Raw genomic sequence first — 22,723 nt, forward strand, 5'->3', positions numbered from 1 at the left:
TCTACTAAAAATACAAAAAAATTAGCCGGGCGTGGTGGCAGGCGCCTGTAGTCCCAGCTACTCGGGAGGCTGAGGCAGGAGAATGGCGCAAACCCGGGAGGCAGAGCTTGCAGTGAGCCGAGATTGCGCCACTGCACTCCAGCCTGGGCAACAGAGCGAGACTCCGTCTCAAAAAATAATAATAAAAATAAATAAAATGTAAATAAATGACAGCTATACTACTGCTATGAGTACTACTAATGTCGCCTTTTCTACTGCTATGAGTACTACTAATGTCGCCTTTTCTATAAGTCTACCTTATAACTATGAATGTGCTTTTAGCAACTGAGTGGCTAATGTGGTATAAACATGGGACAATACCTGATTTGTTAAAGGAAAAAATTGTTTCATTCCTCTCTACTTTGGTGGTTAGTCTACCAACTGAAAAGGCAAGGTGGGGGTAGGGGAAACCTGAACTAAATCCTGAATACCAAGCCAGACCTAGAACTGGGTCCATGTGGGGCCACCATATCTCAGGTGGTAATAACATAAGCAGGCCAGTGGTGTCTCCAGGCAGTTTCTACTCAGCCCTAAAGCCCACTGTGAAGAAACAAAAGCAGATTCTATACCTCTACTAAGAGGGCCTGGTAGAAAAGAGAGTTGGATAATTCTCCTAAAATCACACAGCTACTAAGCAATGAAGCTGGTATTGGCACATTTGATTCCAAAGCCTGGGCTCTCCTATTGCACTAGAATGCCCTCAAGGATAATTTAGACAGCAACAGTTGCAGGTTTCAAGGAATTGCAGAAAAAGTATACTGATTCCCAGGTACTTCTAGGGAATATAGGGTAGCCTAGCAGCATGCAGTTTTCTTTGCAAGGAAAGACTGGTACAGATGCTTCTTTCTGTTTGAGGACCAGGTGATGGGACCATGGACCTGGCTAGAAGCAGCAGGCACACACACACAGTCTGCCAGCCAGACCTTAGAAACATCCCCCATTCCAAACCGCCTGAGAAGCTCCATGCAGTTATTACCACTATGTCCTCAGGATAAAGATTGTCGCTGAAGGAGCCATCATCAAAGTTGACTTCATAGAAGGTCTCAGTGGTGAGCCTGACCACTTCACACTGGTAGAAGCGCCCGTTCTTATGCTTGCTAATGACTTTCTGGCCTGCAGTGATGCTTTGCAAGGCCCCCTTGGCACGCTGGAAAAAAACAGAGGCTTCGGTTACTCACACGTGGAGTTGGCAGGCCTGGCATATGGAGACCAAGATCAATTAGTTCCTCCTTATCAGGGAAAGATAAACATGAGAAAGTACAAGTAAAAAGGAGAGAAGAGATGGGAGCTAAAACAAGCCTTTCCAGATACCCACCATCCCAGCAGGACACTGGAAGAGACCAGTACCACATTTTCCTCCATAAATTTAGCTCCTCCCATAAATTTAGCTAGTCCACAACTGGCCCTTATACCACATTGTCTTACCCAGAACCCTCTGAACAACAAGGACTTCTCTGATCTTGCCAAGAACTGACATCAAAGTATGGAAGGAAAGACTCAATAGGTGTCCTGAGGGGCAAAGCTGCACCACATCTTAGCATCGGCATTACCCTCAGGGCTAGGGCACAAAGACTTAGGTTTCCCAGATGTCTCCAGTTACACATGACGAACTGCCCCCCATTCCAAGGGCCCTGCCATTGCCATCTCTGGTGCCCTCACCATGCCCTTCTCATCCTGAACTTGCCCTTGATGCAAACAAGATCACAAAGCATGTGACAGCCTCATTTCCAAGCGCAACTGCTAGCCTGCCCAGGCACTCTGCCCCAGCCATGCTGGCCCCCCTTGCTGTTCCCTGAATGAGTATGCCACATGTGCTGCCACTCAGGGCTTTGGCACTGCTGGTTCTTCTACCTGAGATGCCATTCCCCAGTTACTTGCACACTGACTCCCATCCCAGTGTCAACTTATTGATGTCATTCCTTACTACTTAATCTTCCATTCCCCTTATCTGACTTAATTTTTATCCCTGCACTTCTCACCATCTGCTATACTGTGTATTTACTTGCTTCTATGTATCCTTCAACTATACTGTATGCACCAGAAGGGCAAGGACTTTTTTGTCTTGTTCAGTGGTATAGTCCTGGCACCTAAAACTGTGCCTGGCATATAGTAAATGCTCAATAACTATTTGAAGAATAAATCAGTGAAAGAAATACTAACTCATCAGTCCCCCCAATTTCCTCATAGCACCAGCAGTCTACAGCTGCCAGCTTAAGCATGTGGAGTACTAATGATTATCACAAAATAACTATTCTATGTATGAAAAAACTCCTATTTCCCTATCATATCTGTGACTCGTACTACCTCAAGTTTTTACCTGCATCAAGGGCAAGTTCACAATGAGAAGGGCATGGTGAGGGCACCAGGGATGGCTATGGCAGGGCCCTTGAGACACTCCGGAGTCTCATTCTCACTAGAATATGTTCCCATCTTCCTAAGGTCCTAACCGTACCCCTGACCACCTGTCATGTTCAACATCTTTATGAAAAAGAATGCAGTCAGCCAACCAGGACTTTTCTGCAATCCCAAATGGCAGAGTGAAAAGTTTATCCTTCTGGGCTGGCCGTCTATCACGTTCTTCCTTTGATTATGTATTTACCACATTGTTGTCAAACCTGTATGATCGTCTCTTCTATTAGATTGTAACTCACTCATGGCAGAGCCTTCCCCGACTATGGTCTGGCATCTGACCTGACTACCCCACAGGGACACTCCAGTTTGTGGTACTTAGTGACCACCACGCCAGCCCTGCCTTCTCTGTTGAATGTGACCCTCCTTCCTCCCACTGGCTTGCCTCACTTTCTCAGCTGCTTTCACCGGTTCATGCTCTGCTACCTGCTCCTCCCACTGGGAATCTCCGGAGCCCAGTTTCTAATGGGAACTAGATTTAACTATGCTGTTAAATGCTAATAGCCAAATCTTTACCCTCACAGTTACTCTCCAGAATGCTCCAGCGACCTTAGCATTTACTTTCCTCTTTCTCATCCCTCCCTCTCTCCCTTGCAGAGCAACACTGCTTCAACTCAGTTCCTGATTGCAGTTACTAACATCATATTAGCATCCTTCCCATCTCTCAAGGGATTAACCTGAGTCATCTTCAGTATTCACTCCCCCTTTCCTCCTCCTCTCCCCTTCTCAACCCACGAGGGTCATCAAATCCTATCAATTCTACCTGTTGGGGGATCTCAAAGTTAAATGTACCCCAAAGCCCTGCCTATGTGTTCCCATTTAAGACCTCACTCTCTCCTAGGCTAACTGGTTTTCTGGCCTCAAATTCTTACTCTGAATCCTCTCTTCAAACACACACCTAAGTGATTATCAAAAACTATAGTTCAGAATCAAAATATTCAGCAAGTTCTCCTCATCCAGTGAAGAGAGGTCAGAGTCCTGAGAGTGGCAGTGCAGGGCCTTCATCCTCTGCCGTTGTCCGCCTCTCAGGCATCACACTCCCACACGCCGTCACACTCCCATAACCAGTCTTCCATGGTCTTTCTTCCACGACCTGCTTGTTCTGTTTCTGAAGCTCTGCACACAACAGTCTCTGCACACAATTCCTTCTTATTGTTTAAGACCCACTTCAAATGCCACCTTCTACCCAATCCTCTTCGTAGCTCCTCTAGCTAACATTACATGTCACTTTTTCTCTAATCTCTACCATTCAGAGAACTGCAGAAATCTCTACTGTCTGGCTAACAGTTAACACGGTTAACTCTTGGGAGCTCTCCCCATTTGTTCTCAACATTTTCAGAGGTTCTGCATGTCCCAGACACTAGGTTAAGTAATAAGGATGCCCACAGTAATAAGATATGGACCCTCAAGGAGTTTATCCTGATGGAGAGGCAGACAAGTAAAGAGATAATCAAAAGGAATCAAATACAAGCAGTTTGGTGTCACTGGATTATGGAGTACAAGGCAGGGAGTGGAGATGGACAGGGGCCATCTCTCAATCTCTTAACTCATTAGCACTCTTCATAATGCAGAATGCTTGAGGAAATTGTTCCTGACACAATAAATGGAAAACATGCAGAGAAAATGATCATGAAAAATGTCAAGAGGATTCTAGAATGGCACCCTCTCTCACCTCCAAATTAGGAATCTTGTGCCGAAAGCAGGTAATGAAGACCACAAAAGGCCAGTCATCAGGCTGCATCATCACACCGGCAGCCTGAGCGCAGCTCACGTGGAAGGCAGTTGGGCAGCGGCCATGAGAACACTGCACACAGCAGCCAGCAGTTCTTTTCCTCCGCTTCTTACAGAAGATACATTTCTGTAGCACAGGGGAAGAAAACCAGTGATTGCAGGAACTGACACTACAGCTTCCTCTATTGTTCCCCTCCCAAATGCAAAGTCAAGCAAGAGTCCTTCCCAAAATACAAGGACACACCAGCCTGCTCTAATCCAGGTCTGGTTACAACTTTACCCACCAAGAAATTTTTTTTTTTTTTTTTGAGAGTCTTGCTCTGTTGCCCAGGCTGGAGTGCAGTGGCACAATCTCAGCTCACTGCAACCTCCGCCTCCCGGGTTCAAGTGATTCTCCTGCCTCAGATTCCCGAGGAGCTGGGATTATAGGTGCACACCACCACTCTTGGCTAATTTTATATTTTTAGTAGAGTTGGGGTTTCACCATGTTGCCCAGGCTGGTCTTGAACTCCTGACCTCAAGTGATCCACTCACCTCGGCCCCACAAAGGGCTGGGATTACAGGCGTGAGCCACCACACCTGGCCTCCACTAAGGAATCTAACCACAGAGTGAGAATCACAAACTCTAACCAAAACCAAGGGACAGAGGGGGTCCCTGTTCTCTTCTACCCAGGTACTTGTAAGTCGGGAAATTCTGTAGTCTACAAACCCTTACCAGTTTGAAGCGGGGCAGGGGGATTTTGCTCACATCCACCGGACTTCTTTCTGCAATGTTGACAAACCTTGCTTCCAGAATTGCCACAGCACATGAAACGTGGACCCACCTGCCAAAAGGCAAAGGCTACCTCAGTCACCTCTGGGCCCAAGGCTCTACGGCCTTCTCTTCTCACGTGGGCCTGCTGACAGTGCTTCCTCCCTCACCTGGGTGACCACTGACTCCCACCAGCACGTGCCTGGGACCCAGGATGGTGAGAACCAGAACCGTCTCTCCTCTGAGTATGTGGAAGCAGTGTCACCCCCACTGCTGCCACTGCCCACTGCCCTAGGTTAGCACAGGATCATGCTTCTTACACCACTCACTCACTGTCTGTTAAAAAATGAGCAGAGCCGCAGGCTAATGGTGTGTGGCAGGTTTCAGGGAGTGAGAATAAATTGGAGAGCTCTATGCAGACCTCTTTACCACAGGACCCAAGTGCTTCCTGAAAACATCCCCGGCTGTGCCCCAATCTGCCAGTAATCACAGCTCTCTCTCTTGGCCTCTGCCCAAACCTCTCCCCCAGGCTGAAATGACCTCTCCCTTCTGCTCCCTTTTTCCATAGCTGACTCACTCTTTAATCCTTAAGGTTTGACCCAAGCTCCACTTACTCTGAGAGGTCTATTCAACGGACATCCTTGAACTAAAGTAAGTTTTGGACATTTTGAGAAACTAGCATGCACCAAGAGGAAAAGAACTAAAATGGTGACAACTCTTAAAACCATGCTACGTGAAAACCTACAACAGACAACACTGGGGCTCCATGAAGCTGTCTGCAGTACTAGTGGGGCTGTCTTTTTAGAGTAGGAACAGATTTGTTCTGGGTGGCCCTGGAGGGAAGAACAGGCATTCAGAGGAAAGGTGAGAGGTTCAAGCAGAGCCATTTCCACTCCAAGTAAGAATGTTTCCAGCACTATCCTGTGATTGTGAGGAACACAATGACCTCAAATAATGGCAGCAAGTGCCTCTGAAGGAGCAGAAGCAGCAAGCAGAGTAGCCATCTCTCAGGGACAGCATGACAGGGACTCTTGAGGGCAGGCGGCTGGACTGAACATGTGCTGCAAGTTGCCACGGGATTCTACTTAAAAGCAGGATACTCAGCACTGACCTGCATGCACCATGCCCTAAACAGCCAGCTCTTCCAGGTCAGAAACCTCATTCATCTTACATTTCCACCTCAGAGCAACCAAGCACATGTCTAAGCACAAAGATTCACTCCATAAAAATGAGCTGTCCAACAGCTGAGAAGCCCAGAAACTTCAGTAGATTTGGTTCCATAGTGGGTGGGCCTGTCTGAGCTCTCCTCAGTGTCGCCCTTGAGCACACTCGCCTCATTCCAAATACCAGGTCTGAGCCAGGGAGTTTGCCACGTGGAGAAGTGCTTGCTAGCCTGTGGCCGCCTCTGCGCACCAGCGCCAGCTGTGACAAGGTGAATGTCCTCACTCCAGCCCACACAGTCCCTGCGCATCACCTTCACAGCCTTCATATTCTCATGAGTCCATTCTTAGCGCCTCCAAAGGAGGATGTCACTGACATCTCTGCTGCAGAGGAGCAGCTGGAGTTGGAAAGTCTGAGACTGCTTGGCTCCCTTAGCATTCCATTTTTAAAATGAGTCTTGGAGATGCTATTCCAGCTCCACACGATGTGCTTCCCAAATCCTCATCAGTCATTCAGAAGAACAGCTAGTGCCCTCACAAAGACACTGTGTGCTTCAGAACTTGAGCCTGTGCATTCCAAGGCACTGCTCAGGAAACTTACCTGTCATCATTTGCTCTCTGCAGGGCCCCTCCTCGTAATGAGCATAAACAGCAGTCCTGCCAAGAAAGGAGAGGGAGGAAAAAGTGGTTAACACCAAGTCATTAACATTCAATCTGCTCTCCCCTGGACCTGCTTTGGGCAACTCCTCCACATAAGAAAGCAGCATAATAGCATGTGGGGCTTCACCCAGGCAGCCCCTGCACCAGGACGCCCTGTCGGAAGGAGAGGCCACTCAGGGCTAAAGTGTGCCAAGTATTCGCATGACTTCATATAATCCTCCTCACTGTTTACTGCTAATAACAACTCTTAGCAAAGTCATGAAAGATACTTTGCTCAAACTAGAGGCACGACAGGGATCTGACTGCTTCTTTTGTGGGCTAGGTACAGCCAGGTTCCAGGGGTACAGTGAAGAGAAAACTGCACAATGAATCATCTGAGCCCCTTTCTGAGGCTCCAACTCAAAATGGCTAAATTCTTTTAAGGGAGTTATTGTTCTTCCTACAGGAAGACCACTAGTTGGTCTTCACATAATGGAGCTAACACAGCGTCCAGACTCCGTTAAGTGGGCAGCAACCGCTCTCACTGTCATAGGATTTACTCTCACAATACTTGCTCTCTGACATCGCCGCGTACCAGACCCTATGCAGACTGCTGGGAATACTGAGTCTGACATGAAATCGTACAGCCCTGAATATGCACCAAGACTTACGGTGAAGACAGTAACCATGTGGGATCACTCACCTCCTCTAGGGCATTGGCTGAACAGCGAGAACACATCCAGTCTTCAGAAGCCTTTGCAGGGGGGACCCCATAGCAACCTAACAGGGACACCAAGATGAGCAAATTAAACCCAATGGTCAGAGTCAAAAGGGAGATTTGCAATTCCTTTCCATATACCACCTCCCAAAGCTACAACCAAATCTCACAGAAACCCCTTAGTTTTCTTTAGTCTGAGTCCCCAGGGCTCAGGCATATAGTATGGCTCAAAGTCTCAAAAAGTCAGAAACTGTAGATTCACTGGTACAAACACCTAGTAAGTGGCAGGGACTAATCCCTTTCTGCTATCTGCAACCAAGAGGATGGCACAGAGATGCCTAGTGCCAGTATGGACCCCTGGAGACACAGAAAAAATCCACTAGCAACAGACTCTCCCAATAAAACATCAACAATCTTTTAGGGGCCGGGAGGCCAGGAGGTAGCAAGAACGTCCAGCGGGCAGGCCCATACTCTTGGGACAGGACACACAGAAAGGTGAGCAGCACTCACTGGCATGGACCCGGACGCTGCACTTCTTGCAGGAAACCAGTATGCTGGTGCCATCCTCCTCAAGGTAGGGAGTAGAAAGGTTGATGTCCGTGCTGCAGCCAGTCGAAGTGAAACACATTTCCGGAATCAATGGCTTGGTCCTCTGCTTCTGGGGGGCTAAATCTGAAGCATTTCCGCAGTTCTGAGTAAAGCCTCCAAACTCAACCTAAGGGGAAAGAACAAGTGTACACCTCAGTGAGCACATGCCTGTGCTCTTAGCCTTCCACCTGCTCTATCAGCAGAAAGCTGGCTCTCTTACCGATCTGACTATGGCTACAGCTCCCGGGTGCACAGCCATTATCCCGGAGCTGCTAATTGAAGTTACCTCTAATGACTCAAATTCAATTTCTCACAGCAGCATCATACAAAGACCCCTAGGGGACAGCTGAGAAAAGGGAGCAAGGTAAGAGGCAACTGGGATTTCAATCTTCCCAAAGCAAGTGGTAATAAAATGCAGAGAGGCCAGGCGAGGTGGCTCACGCCTGTAATCCCAGCACTTCGGGAGGCCGAGGCAGGTGGATCACCAGAGGTCAGGAGTTTGAGACCAGCCTGGCCAACATGGTGAAACCCCATCTCTACTAAAAATACAAAAATTAGCTGGGCGTGGTGGCACATGCCTGTAGTCCCAGCTATTTGGGAGGCTGAGGCAGGAGAATCGCTTGAACTGGGGAGGCAGAGGTTGCGGTGAGCCGAGATCACACCACTGCACTCCAGCCTGGGTAACAGACTGAGACTCCATCTTTTTAAAAAAAAAAAAAAAAAAAAAAAAAAAAAAAAAAAGCACTGAAATGTTAGCAGCTAGGCTGCTACTGTGGGCTCCCTTATGTGCTACACCGTGCAGTGACCCCACCCGGGGAGTGTACCCAGAGCAGAAGCTCCTAATAGGCCAGCACTAATTGCCTCTTGTGGTACCTGTTAGCAGGTCACCTGAACTACAGCACTGTTACATGGCTGGAGCCCCACCTGTGTGATTCCTGGCTCAGGGTCCCTCCAGGAAGAACTTATATCCACATACTTCCCTTGGCAAACTATACTGATTGCAAATATCTGCTGGATGGCACTTGCATCCCCATTCCAAGGATGAGGCCCAGAAAGATGTCAACCCCAGAGCCTATGCCATTTGTGAAACTCCTACTTAGTAGATCTGCTTATAGTAAGAACCCAGCCATTCACTCCCCTCATAGGCAAAGGCTTTGGTTTTGCTTTTTGTCAATGGAAAGATTTAGCGAGTTCCTAATCCAAAGTGTGTTGGTCTGAGGTTCTATTTTCAGCAAGCATGAATCGGGGGCCCTGCCAGCCTCAGCAGTAGCCATGCTACTTTAACCACCAGATCAAGTTAAGGACCACTTATCTACCTGCCATGCTGTGCAGGTCCCAGCTGAGACTGAGCTTGTCCCCTGGCACCTGCTGCTGTGAATGCCTTCCTGGCATCCTAGAGCTGGACCCAAAGAGATCTATCAGTGAATCCATAGATGCCCCAGAGTATGAAGCACACAGCTGAGCTCAGCAGTCTTGCCTCCCAGTCCCTCCTCACATATCGGGCCCTTGCTTCTACCCCTCCCAAGTTCCTTCTGCTACTGGCAACACCCTCTGTGGCAATGGGAAAAGAAAAACAACATTAGAGGATCTGGCTTTTTAGCTGAAGTTCAGACTGTGGTAAAGAAATTAGTTCTCCACCCTGGCCAGGACTACAAACCACTTGGCAGGAATAACCACGGACCAGAATAAGAAAAATGCAGATTGCTCTGCGAACAATGATGTCTGTGGTGAATGCATGTGCAAAGGGGAGCCTAAGCCCACCCTCAGCTCATCTCCAAAGCATTCTCAATTGAAACCCACGTTGCTGGGTTATCTGCCTGGAGAAGACTGACCAATACACGGATGGGGCAGAGAATGCCAGAGATGGAGGTGGCCTTTCCCAAGACAACCAGTGACAAGCTATATACTCACAATTAAATCTAGCTTCCCTCTGATTGCTGGTCCTGGGTAAACAGAGTGCATGAAGCCGGCTTACCTGATGGTAAGTCTGGAAGATCATACAGACAGCGCAGTGAGGGGCCTGCTGAGCCATGGTCTCATTGAATTCCTTCTCAGCCTCAAAGTTTGGAGGTCGGTTCTGCCACAGTTGGCTCAGAGGCTTGGCCCAGGCCTCTGTCTCCTCAGCCTCTTCCTCAGGGGTCAGCTGTTCAGATGTCTCTAGTGGAGGAAACAGAAATATGAGTCAGCACCAACCCTGTGGCTCTGCCTGGAGAGCAGATGAGTTCAACTAGGACTCCTGGTCCTAGGTTTGGACCAAGGGTGACTCCTGGATTCCTAAGGATGATAAAGGCAAAGGATGGAAGAACTGTCAGTAGACTCCTTCAGTATCTTGATGATGTGTAGAGAGTCCTGCCAGTACCCCATTCCCTGGTCAAACTCACTCATGGCCTCCAATCTTCCTCCTGTCCCATGAGCTTAGCTTACTCTGCTCTCCCTTAACAGCTGCCACATTCAGCCCCTCTGCCCAAGGACAGCAGAATGAAGCACCATCTTGCCAGAAACCATCTTATTTGCTGCCTCCAAAATGTCAGCCTGTTAAGTCCTTTACCTTTTAGAGTTTTCCCTTTAGTGCAGCTAAACAAGGAAGGAAAATAACAGGGAATTGGCAAAGCTTAAAAGTTGTAATATCATGGTCCTTGGCCAGGACTTTCCAGCTTCCTCTGGAAAGGTCAGGGGTATGTACCTATTCTGGACAAGGCTCCCCACCCCCTCCTAGCTCTGCCTCAGAAGAAAGCAGAGCTACATGTCCAAGATGATTCCTCTTCCCAGCCACAAGATGTGATGTCCTGACGCTGGCAAACAATATCCTGCAGGCTGAATCCAGCCCACTCGGGAAGTTAAGAATTGTTTTTACATCTTTGTGATGGGGTCTCGCTATGCTGCCCAGGCTGGAGTACAGTGGCTATTTACATGTGCGATCATAGCCCACCACAGCCTCAAACTCCTGGACTCAAGTGATCCTCCCATCGCAGCTGCCCAAGTAGCTTGGATTACAGGCACATGCCATTGCACCCAGCTTTGTTTTTACATTTTCAGCATTGGGGCTTAAAAAAAAAAAAAAGACAGTGACAACCACAGAGCCTAATGAGGGCTGTAAAGCCTAAAATACTGACTTCCTGGCCCTTTATATATCCCTGGTCATGACAGATGGTGTCTCCTAGGTACACTAGACAGCAGAACATACAACTCATCAGACTTCATCAAGGCCTGGGAAGGAAAAATCCCCTTTGGGTGCATCTTCCTACAAGAAAGGGACATACTGCTGAGTGGAAATCAAAAACAGTTTGCTCACAAAACTCATATAAGTGATGAAGGTGCACATTTCCCAGTTCTTCCTAAATCAGTAAAACACGGGCATAGTCCACGAGCTCCCAGCAGAAACAAGGAAACAGAAACAGGGAAGTAAAGGAAACGCCAAAATTCTGAAGGTTATGAGTAAATGAGGGCAGTCTTTGGTAGATGTCCAAAATGTTTCTCCAGATGCTCTACCATGCGAGGGAGGTATGAGAAGCTACAGTTGCTATGCCCTTCTTTGGCAAGTGTGACCAAGCAAGGCCCAAGTATGCAGCCCCTGAAAGGAGACTGGCTCTGTGCCAGCCCCATCACACGGGGCATCCTAGGGGATCCCTGCATCTCGCTGTGAGTGGCATCATCAGTCCTCAGCTATGACCCTCCTTCTTCCCAAAAAGAAGTGCTTTCTCAAAGGCCCCTGAAATCTGTTCAAAGCAGCCAAGGAGAGCTCTGGTCTGTACTTCCATTAGGTGCCTGTTTCTTCATTTCTGGCAACTCCAGCTCAGTGCGATAGTTTTCTACACTGCCCTCACAGTCATGTTTAATCTGAAGGCATCTGGCAGCTGCCATTGTGCGCCACCTCAGTGTACCCTAAGGACACCAACGCAGACAATGAAAATCAACCCCTATATGCCCCATCGTTCAGTTGCAATCAGGAGCCATGGTGCCCAGAACCCAAGCACAGATTTTTTTTGTTATCCTGGCCAAACAGGAGTGACCAAGATAGAATGGAAGAAACAGAAACAGACAGGCAGGCTCACACTCACAACTAAAAAATTAACACACTGACATCTGTTCCATTTACAAAGCCAAAAGTGGCCCCAGATCATTCCATTTGTGAATACTGAATGATGAGGGAAAATGTTCACTACGTTATTGCAGGAAGCAAAATTACACAGTTTACATACATAAAATTTCATTGAGCTGTACAGTTAAAATGTGTGCATGTCACTGAATTGTTATGCTTGAATTGAAATTTTTTTAAAGTGGGGGGAGGGGCATACAACACTAAAGAAACATAACTTCCAAATACAGTATGTGACCTTAGCTTGATTTATATTAGAGTTCAAAAGAAATAACTATAAAACACATTCTTGGGACAAGGACAGAAAGAGGGTCATGGACTGAAGATTAAAGGATATTATGGGGCTGGGCATGGTGGTTCATGCCTGTAATCCCAGCACTTTGGGAGGCTGAAGTGGGCGGATCACTTGAGGTCAGGAGTTCGAGACCAGCCTGGCCAACATGGCAAAACCCCGTCTCTACTAAAGATACAAAAATTAGCCGGGAGTCGTAGCACACGCCTGTGATCCTAGTTATTTGGGAGGCTGAGGCAGGAGAATCACTTGAACCCAGGAGGCAGAGGTTGCAGTGAGCCAAGATCACTCCACTGCACTCCAGCCTGGGCAACAGAGTGAGTGAGACTCTGTCTCAAAAAAAAAAAAAACACGAAACAAAAAAAGTAGGGGGAAGTTGTGTATTATCTCAACTGCATTATTTTAAAAAGATATACATGGACATACTCTAATATCTGACTAGAAAAGTCAAGAAGATAATATGCTAATATATTTATAATGGTCATCTTTGAAGGGTAATTTTGTATTCCTCTTGGTAACCTTCCCAGTTTCCTAAAGTCTGTATTGCTTTAAACCAGTTGGGAGATAGGCTGGTGCTACCAAGAGAACCTGAAGTTTCTGTCTGGGCTGGAATAAGAACACAGAGAACTTCCTAGGACCTGACTCAGGGTCCTGCCACACTTCTGAATAGAGGACAGAAGGGATGTTCCCCACCCTGTTTATCATGATGTTTTTTTTTTTTTTGGTTGTTGTTGTTGTTATTGAGACGGAGTCTGGCTCTGTCACCCAGGCTGGAGTGCAGTGGTGTCATCTCGGCTCACTGCAAGCTCCGTCTCCCAGGTTCAAGCCATTCTCCTGCCTCAGCCTCCTGAGTAGCTGAGACTACAGGCGCCTGCCACCACACCCAGCTAATTTTTTGTATTTTTAGTAGAGATGGGGTTTCACCATGTTAGCCAAGATGGTGTTGATCTTCTGACCTTGTGATCCACCCGCCTCAGCCTCCCAAAGTGCTGGGATTACAGGCATGAGCCACCACGCCCAGCCATATCATGATCTTTCTACTTAAAAAAAAACCAGCAGAGATGGGGCAATGATCAGGAAGGAGAGGACCAGGTAGGACAGGGCCTGACGTTAGTCAAGAGTAACAAGTACAATTGACTCTGCTCTCCTTGAGGGTGCCAGGGCCCAGTCATCAACCGAGCCAGAGCTGAGGCTCAGCAGTACTGATCTTCCTGGATCTCTGGGCTCCAGGCAGCACAGGAGACCACTCTCCACTGATGTCAATGCACCCTGAGCTTCAGTGCCACATTTCCTGGTTTTCCTTACATGTCTGCTTACCCTGCTTCTCTGCCTCCTTCACAGGCTCTCTTCCCTCCTCTGTCCACCTACCCCCAGCCTCTGCTCACCCACCTTGGTCCCCTCCCCAAGAGTGGCCTCATTATTCCAACAATTGTATCAAATGTCACCTCAGTGCCAAGTCCTAAGTCTACGTCCTCCATAGACACTGAACTCAGGTTTCCCCAGTGAAAGCTACAAACCAGGGAGGCACTCAACTCATCCTCCTCAACTACCATCCTCATAGCTCCACAGCCAGTCACCAAATCCAGTTGATTTTATCTTCCCAATATATTCCCTACCACCACCATCCTACTTCAGACCTTCATATTGCAGACAGACCATTATGGAAGCCCATGTGGTCCTCTCAAAGCCATCCTCAAGATGCCAGCACTAGGAGTGATCTTTTCTAAAGGAATCTAAATGACCATGTCATTCCTCTGCTCGAACGTCACTGTGTCACTGGCTCCTGAATGCCAGTAAGATAAACTCCTCACTCTGGCCTCCATGATAGTGCTCTCCAGGATCTGGTCCCCCTCGTCCTACCCCACCTATCACTCCCTGGCCTTGCCCTCCAGCTCTAGCCACACTGAGCTGACTAGAGTTCCTCTGACTACAGCCTCCTGCTCCTCTTCTCCAAGGCATGCTGTCCTTCTGCCCCAGAGTAACACCTTTTTTTTTTCAGACGGTGTCTCGCTCTGTTGCCCAGGCTGGAGTGCAGTGGCGCGATCTCGGCTCACTGCAACCTCCGCCTCCTGGGTTCAAGCAATTCTCCTGCTTCAGCCTCCTGAGTAGCTGGGACTACAGGCATGCGCCATGACACCCAGCTACTTTTTTGTAGTTTTAGTAGAGATGGGGTTTCATGTGTTAGCCAGGAGAGTCTTGATCTCCTGACCTCGTGATCCGCCCGCCTTGGCCTTCCAAAGTGCTGGGATTACAGGCGTGAGCCACTGCGCCCAGCCGCCTCTTCTTTCTTGAGATCTGTTCACCTGTCCAGTTTCCCCACTACGCTGTGAGTGTCTTGAAGGCACAGACATATCTTAGTTATCTTTGCAGCCACATATCCAGCACAGGGCTTTGCATCACTGACAGGAGTTTCTATCTTGAAAAATCAGCCGTGTACCTCCCAGGAAAAGAAAGGAAAAAACCTGGCCGGGCGCGGTGGCTCAAGCCTGTAATCCCAGCACTTTGGGAGGCCGAGGCGGGCGGATCACAAGGTCAGGAGATCGAGACCACAGTGAAACCCCGTCTCTACTAAAAATACAAAAAATTAGCCGGGCGCAGTGGCGGGCGCCTGTAGTCCCAGCTACTCAGGAGGCTGAGGCAGGAGAATGGCGGGAACCCGGGAGGCGGAGCTTGCAGTGAGCCGAGATCGCGCCACTGCACTCCAGCCTGGGCAACAGCCTGAGACTCCGTCTCAAAAAAAAAAAAAAAGAAAGGAAAAAACCTGCCTGCAATTATCCCCTGTTAAGGTACACTGCAAGATACTCAAACTTATAATGAAATCTGGTTAGTGAATTAGATATAAGGAAATCCAGTCCTCTCTACGGAAATCTGGAAGAGCAGCTAAGCCACAGGCCCACCCTTATCTGTCAGCTTGGCCTTCTGATGTCCTGTCCTGTTAAGTCTAATGTGGTGAGCTGCTTTCTTCCTGGTGAAGGAAAAACAACACTTACCATCATCACTGACACACTCCTGCAGCACAAGTGGGTGATGGCGGGGGAGCTTGCTTAAAGGCTGACGGCGTCCCTTGGACTTCTTATTCTCCTCCAGGGAAAACATGTATTCATCCGCAACCTAGGCAAACCAGAAGAAATTAAATTGGTCTTGTCTCCACTTGAGAGACAGCACAAGTCACCCTTACAATGAAAACCAAAGGAAAGAGAGGGGCACAGAGAAACAAAAAGACATATAAAACCAAACACAGAAAATACCTGTCTTAGAAAAAGCCAAGTGGGCCGGGCGCGGTGGCTCAAGCCTGTAATCCCAGCACTTTGGGAGGCCAAGACGGGCGGATCACGAGGCCAGGAGATCGAGAGACGATCCCGGCTAACACGGTGAAACCCTGTCTCTACTAAAAAATACAAAAAAAAAAAAATAGCCGGGCGAGGTGGCGGGCGCCTGTAGTCCCAGCTACTCGGGAGGCTGAGGCAGGAGAACGGCGTAAACCCGGGAGAGCAAGACTCCGTCTCAAAAAAAAAAAAAAGAAAAAGAAAAAGCCAAGTGACAACGTGACAACACCACGTACCAAACTAGTCTGAACCAGGATTATGTAAATTTGGGGGAAAACCCAAGTGTGGTTCTTGGCCTTCTCAGGAGCAGCCTGAAACAAATGTACCAAAAACAAGCCTGCTTCCACTCTGAGAGAGCCTTGCCCCGTCCCTTAAGCTCACTGCCATGAGACTACCGAGGTGGCCCAAGTGAGAGAGCCCCCAAGGAGCCTAGGCACCCCTTTCCTTGGCCCAGTAGGTCAACAGTACCTGTTACAATGTACCAGGCAGCTGGGCCACCCAGGAGTGTCTAGGGGACACCCAAAGGGGTGAGCAGCAGCTAACCTATTAAAAGTAAAATAGGCCACCTTCTCCTTATACACTGCCGGGACTTCAGCTCTAGCAGGTACTGTTCATTCCTCAGTTAGCTGCTGCTTCTCCAGGGGAGAACATCAGCGAGGACGGAAAGTGCATCTGAAACTCTGGCCTGGCTGCAAAGGGAAAGGTTGATTTAACACTGCATTTACATAATGTCAGAGCAAATGTAATTAGATTTAAACATACAGGATTGACTCAGAAGCACTACAGAAGGGTTTCTTTCTAATCAACATATTTAAAACTTGGTTACACTGACATTAGGAGACGTAGGGTTAGCAAAATCCATTAAGCAAGGAAATGAGGCCTGAAAGAGGGCCACTTTACAACTGTGACAAAAACCAATGCCATAAATGCTGCAGTGCTACTTTAGAGAAGACACCCTGGACCTACAGACTCCATGTGCGACTACACAGAGCCCCAGGAGTTAAGGACCACAGTTGGAATGCCAAGAGAAAACAACTTCTGAACAGGCCATGTCCAGGAAGAACAGAGCCTAATCTTCCAAACGTAAATTTTGCCAACAAGTTTTGCCGTCCATTTGCCATTCATTCAACAAATATTCACTGGGCACCTACTGTGTGCAAAGGCCTGCTCAGGAAAAGAAGAAGGTGTGGAGAAACAAAGAAGATGGGATCTGTGCTTAGGTGAGTAAGGATGCTGCAGCAGTATGGAGGAATATGGTGGAGTGAGGATATCAGGGACCTTTTCCTGCTGATGTCCATGAAGACTTACATGACCATAGACTTAATCAGACCTGAACTGTATCAACTGTCTAAACCAATGGTTTTCAAAATGTACATCCGGAAAGCGCCTAAGGAGCCTCCATTAGAGTGAACAAAAAAGGCTTGAGGCCCCACCTTCTTTCCAACCAGAATGGCTCTGCTTTTGATTTGTATGTTTTAATTGATTAAGATTTCACTTAAAGAAAGGGTTCTGGCCAGGCACAGTGGCTCACACCTACAATCCCCAGCACTTTGGGAGGCTGAGGTGGGAGGATCACCTGAGTCCGGAAGGTCAAGGCTGCAGTGAGTGAGCTGAGACTGCACCACTGCACTCCAGCCTAGATGACAGAAGTGAGACTTTGTCTCCAATCAATCAATAAGTAAGTAAAAGGGTTCTTTGGTTAAAACAAACTGGAAAACCCATACTTGCCCAACTCTGATAGTCTTACCATGTAAATAGAAAATTTAGGAGCATGTACCCCCAACCTAGACATTACTTACTAATCAATTACATATACTAATACTAATGCACATATGCACATTTTAAAGCAAAAACAGACTATAAAAGGTTAAGATAAAAATAAAGTTAATTTTGCTTTATTCCTATACCCCAATAATATTCCTGTTTCCCCCATGCCACCGACCTGCCCCCACCATCACTTTGAGGGCACCTGGACAATAGGCCTAAACCTGTGGGCTGTGGCAGACTAGGGAAAAAAGGAATGAGAATAAAGAAGCCAGAAATGGTGGCGTTTTCTAGCCTGGACCACCAAGGTGACAGGCTTTAAGAGGGCTCGTGTGGAGGAAGTGGAGGCTAATAACAAACCAGGTTAAACAAGCTGTGTGGGGTACACAACATGTATCCAGGGTCTTTTCATTTGGAAATACCCAGGGGAGACAATAAGAAATTCAGGGGGTTCAGAAAAGAGGTCAGAGCAAGAGCTGGGAACCCGCAGCACCAGGTTCAGAATTACAATGGTGGGAGAAGATAAGATTGTCGTGGGTGATAAATTAACTAAGCCTTCCAGGGACAGGAGGAAGAAGAGAAGGGAGAAAAGGAGACTCCGCAGCAGACAGGTAAGAGGAATACCAGAAAGCCAACAAAGGGACGACTTCAGGGAGGGGGAGATCCACAGGCCAAAGAACACAGAAGAGCTGAGCAGGGAAGTGGCCAAGGGACTCACTCGGCAACGGGGAGCTATCAGGACTGTTTTTTGAGATAAGTTCCGGTGGACAAAGAATAAGAAACTAAGGAGCGAATATATCACGGAGTATTTTTGGGAAGATCAAGGGAAAAATGAGATCATAATTTGAGAAGGAAATTTCCAATTGTATTTTAGCTATGATAGGGGCTACATGAGCTTGGCTTTATAGGCAAAGCAGCAGCTTGTGAAAGGGAGATAATAGGATATTTGGTAGAGAGAATGGTTCCCCAATATACCCACATCCCAATCTCTGTGAATATGTTATTCTAACATGGTAAAGGAGAATTAAGATTGCTAATCAGATAGTCTTTAAAATAGGGAATATCCTGGATCATTCAGGTGGGCCCAGTGTAATCCCAATGGGGAATACAACAGAAGGAAGCAGAAGAGTCTGAGTGATGTGATGCCAGAGACACTTGGTTGGATGCCCCTGCCTCTGACCATGGACGCAGAGGTCTAGGAGCCAAGGAATGTGGACAGCCTAGGGAGGCTGGAAAGGGCAAGGAAATGGGTCCTCCCCCGAGAGCCTCCAGGAAGGTACACAGCCCTGCTGACGCCTTCATTTTAGCTCAGTGAAACCCATTTCAGACTTCTGAACTAAAGAACCACAAGAGAACAAGTGTTTCAGTCTCTGTGTTTGTGGTACCTTGTTATAGCAGCAATAGGAAACAAATACAGGGTAGGAGGTACCTAAGGTCACCGAGAGGAGGTGGAAGGGTGAAGGTCAAGAACACCAGAATGCAGCTTGGGAAAGGAAGAGGACAGTTTTTCCATGATCAGTATGTTCACAGCACCTCCTATATAGCCAGCATATGGTGGGAACACTTGTTTTGGCAGTGTAGAGATGAACAAGACATGATTTCTAACCTCAGGGAGGGAGACCTAGTGTCCAAGTCTGAAGTCTGAGCCCTTTCCACTACCGTCATGCTGCCTCTGACCAAAGTAGTCAGGTCCATTCAAATATTTGAATATTTTTTCACATTTCCTCATCTCCTGGCCAGTACTCCTCCTGCTACCATGGCATCCGTACCCTTCTCACGGTGCTGCCTTCCCTGGGATTGCTCCAGTTTCTAAATTCCCTCAGTATATGACAGAAACCAACTAGCTGTATGAGCCTGGACGAGTGGCAGCCCTACCAGTAAAATGGCAGTAATAAACCCTTCCCCAAAGGGCTCTTTTTGCAGACAGGGTGGGATAGCAGGTAGTCTCCCAGGGCCCTGCCTGCAAGAAAGCTAGAGCTCAAGGCTCCTGAGTTCTTTCCTCGCTCCTCCAACATCTGGCACCAGCATCAAGGTTAGTGTTCCTGTTAGGGTTTATTCTGCACAGAGAAGAACCAATTGTTCTCCCACCTTGTTTTGGGAACTCACTTTTCAAAGCAGCTTGAACTAACAAGAACTTCTGCAGCAGACATATGGCTGAGGTTCAGTCAGTAGGTAATGAAAACTCTACAGCTTTGGCAGTCAGTCAGCCAGGGTGCTTTTACCAAAAACTGCAGTTTACCAAACTCACCTAAAAAAGGCCCTTGACATAGATGGTGGCATGGAAACTGAACAGCAGGCAGCCCAAATTACAGCTTGGGGATGCTTAAAGTGGAGGTAGGGGAATATAAGGGTGCTCTAAGGAACCCAGTTGTCTACAAATATAGATCCAGTGCTATTAGACCTCTCCAGGGATGGGTAAAGTTGCTCAGCTTCTGCCCCCAAACCTTGACTATCTGTCCCTTATTCCTACCAGTCAATTAATTCTGATGGTGGCTTCTTACTAAAACAAACCTGACCTTCCATTTACTCATTCCATCCTCATTACAGAGGGTTTCACAGGCCAAGCCCTGTGGACTGGGCTGGTAACTCAAGAAATGAGGATGAGTGTGGCACAGAGCCCAGCTTCTAGAAGGTTATATTCTTCACCAGCCTATGGCAAGGGCATTAAGAAGCAAGTACTCTAGAGCTTCAAAGAAGAAAGGGAACTAGATGGAAAGCAATGAAGAGTTTCCAAGAGCAGTGGCTTTTGAAAAGCGCTGGGCTGCACTAAGCAGAGATAATTATCTGACTACTCTAGGCGACCCTCAGAGATAAATTCTCCATCTCCTCCCACCTCAAAACCATCTGCATTCTGGTGACCGTGGCCCAACAAAGTTAATGTACTTACTGCCACTGAACTGTATACTACAAAAACTGTTAAAATAGGTAAATTTCATATCATGTATATATTACCACAATTTAAAAACACAGGCTGGGTGTGATGGCTTATGCCTATATCTCAGCACTTTGGGAGGCCGAGACAGGAGGATCACTTGAGCCCAGGAATTTAAGATCAGCCTGGGCAACATAAGGATACCCCATCACTACAAAAATAAAAAAATTAGCTGGGCATGATGGCACATGCCTATAGTCCCAACTACTTGAGAGGCTGAGGTGGGAGAATCCTTTGAGCCTGGGAGGTCGAGGCTGCAGTGAGCAGAGATCGCACCACTGCACTCCAGCCTGGGCAACACAAGAGCTTGTCTCAAAAACAAACAAAAAACCTATCTGCAGCCATCCCCTCCTGTCTCTCCATCTGCACTCCCACTTCCTTAGATCCCCAGAATCCAATCACTACCTCTTCAACTTCCCGCACTCGGCAGGACCCTGCCCTTTAATACAAGGCACACTTGGCCATATCTCCAATTGTCTTGAACTTTTCTCCTGCCCTGGCCCCGAATACACTGTTCTTTCCTAGTTCTCCTGATCTCTGGCTGCTTCTTCACATTCTCCTACCTGGGCCCTCTCCCGTCACCCCACACTGTGAAACTGTTCTTCACTCTACACACATTCTTCCATACCCACCAGTGCCCTCCTGGTGACTCCCACACCCACAGACCAACCCTTCCACCCCCAGCTTCGAGGCTATGTCTATGTATCTCCATAGCCTACCTCACAAAAGTTACCCTCCAGACGTACCCAAACTCAAATCATTTCCTGGCCCACACTAAAAACCCTCTAGTTTTCTTATAACCACTATCCTATACGGATGGCACCACCATCCATCCCAAGAACTCAAAGCTGGAAACCCGAGTCAAGCCCCATGCTACCCTCTGACTCACCCCACATCCAGTCACCCAGTCCTATGCACCTACCTTCCAAGTAGCTCAAGTCCATTTTCTGCTCCCCATCCCTATCACCACCACCCACAGGTCCTCACTACCTCTCTCTCAGACTAAAGAAATAGGTTCCTAATTGGTTTCCCTGTTTCAAATCTTTTTTCCTCCTTTCCTGAAGTAGAAGTATTTAGTTATAAAAATAACATGTTAATCATAAAAATATTCAAATGATGCATAAATGTAGGAAGTGAAATCATCCATAATTCCACCTTCAAGAGAACCTCTGTTAACAATTTCTAATTTTGCCTCTCTCTTCCTCCCCCCTAGAATCTTTATACTGCCTCCAGAACAATCTTCTAAAACATCAGTGCAGTACTTAAAAAACCCTTTACTGGACAACCAATGACAGCTTCTTGATTAAGTCAATGGTGAGGAAAAAATGGGGGGAGGTGCTGGCCTACATTAAGGAAGACTTCAAAACATCATCAAATCAAAGGTGTGGGCCTTGGTTTAATCCTGATACAAACCAGTCAACTGTAAAACAGACTTTGTTTGGACAATGAGGAAATGTGATTATGGACTGGATAGTAAATTATGCTAAAGAATTTTTATAGTTTTCTTAGGTATAATAATGGCATAGTTATCTGAGAAAGTGACCATATTTTTCTTTTTTTTTTTTTTATTTTTTTTGTGAGATGGAGTCTCACTCTGTTGCCCAGGCTAGAGTACAATGGCGCGATCTCAGCTCACCACAACCTCTGCCTCCTGAGTAGAATGGCAAGCAATTCTCCTGCCTCAGCCTCCTGAGTAGCTGGGATTACAGGCACCCGCCAACATGCCCGGCTAATTTTTGTATTTTTAGTAGAGATGAGGTTTCACCATGTTGGCCAGGCTGGTCTCGAACTCCTGACCTCAGGTGATCCACCCCCTCGGCCTCCCAAAGTGCTGGGATTACAGGCGTGAGCCACCGCACCCAGCTGAAAGTGACCATATTTTTCTTTTTTTTCTTTTTTTTTTTTTTTTGAGACGGAGTCTCGCTCTGTCACCTAGGCTGGAGTGCAGTGGCCGGATCTCAGCTCACTGCAAGCTCCGCCTCCCGGGTTCACGCCATTCTCCTGCCTCAGCCTCCCGAGTAGCTGGGACTACAGGCGCCTGCCACCTCGCCCGGCTAAGTTTTTGTATTTTTAGTAGAGACGGGGTTTCACTGTGTTAGCCAGGATGGTCTCAATCTCCTGACCTCGTGATCCGCCCGTCTCGGCCTCCCAAAGTGCTGGGATTACAGGCTTGAGCCACCGCGCCCGGCCTGTGACCATATTTTTCAAAGATACACACTGAAGTAGGGAAGAAATGACAAGGTATCTGGGATGTGCTTTAAAATACTCCAGCAGAGAG

At 47.6% G+C, this 22,723-nt stretch overlaps 2 protein-coding genes across 6 annotated transcripts in view; one reads left to right on the forward strand and one right to left on the reverse strand.

Moving 5' to 3' along the window:
• Window positions 1-22,723, forward strand: part of MED8 (mediator complex subunit 8) — a 417,118-nt gene that overhangs the window by 89,254 nt on the left and 305,141 nt on the right. The window lies entirely within an intron of this gene.
• Window positions 1-22,723, reverse strand: part of KDM4A (lysine demethylase 4A) — a 57,731-nt gene that overhangs the window by 6,776 nt on the left and 28,232 nt on the right. For 4 of the 5 annotated variants that reach the window (XM_028834645.2, XM_077960314.1, XM_028834647.2 and 1 more), the window contains 8 exons: window positions 15,414-15,534; window positions 10,011-10,192; window positions 7,958-8,162; window positions 7,433-7,509; window positions 6,692-6,747; window positions 4,895-5,003; window positions 4,121-4,306; window positions 1,016-1,186 (listed from right to left, as the gene is read on the reverse strand). In XM_028834645.2, the coding sequence (XP_028690478.1) occupies window positions 1,016-1,186; window positions 4,121-4,306; window positions 4,895-5,003; window positions 6,692-6,747; window positions 7,433-7,509; window positions 7,958-8,162; window positions 10,011-10,192; window positions 15,414-15,534 (1,107 nt within the window). The remainder of the gene's footprint in view (window positions 1-1,015; window positions 1,187-4,120; window positions 4,307-4,894; window positions 5,004-6,691; window positions 6,748-7,432; window positions 7,510-7,957; window positions 8,163-10,010; window positions 10,193-15,413; window positions 15,535-22,723) is intronic. The other variant, XM_077960306.1, reaches the window with a different exon arrangement.

This window comes from Macaca mulatta, chromosome 1 (genome assembly GCF_049350105.2).
Source record: "Macaca mulatta isolate MMU2019108-1 chromosome 1, T2T-MMU8v2.0, whole genome shotgun sequence".
Taxonomy (NCBI): Eukaryota; Metazoa; Chordata; class Mammalia; order Primates; family Cercopithecidae; genus Macaca; species Macaca mulatta.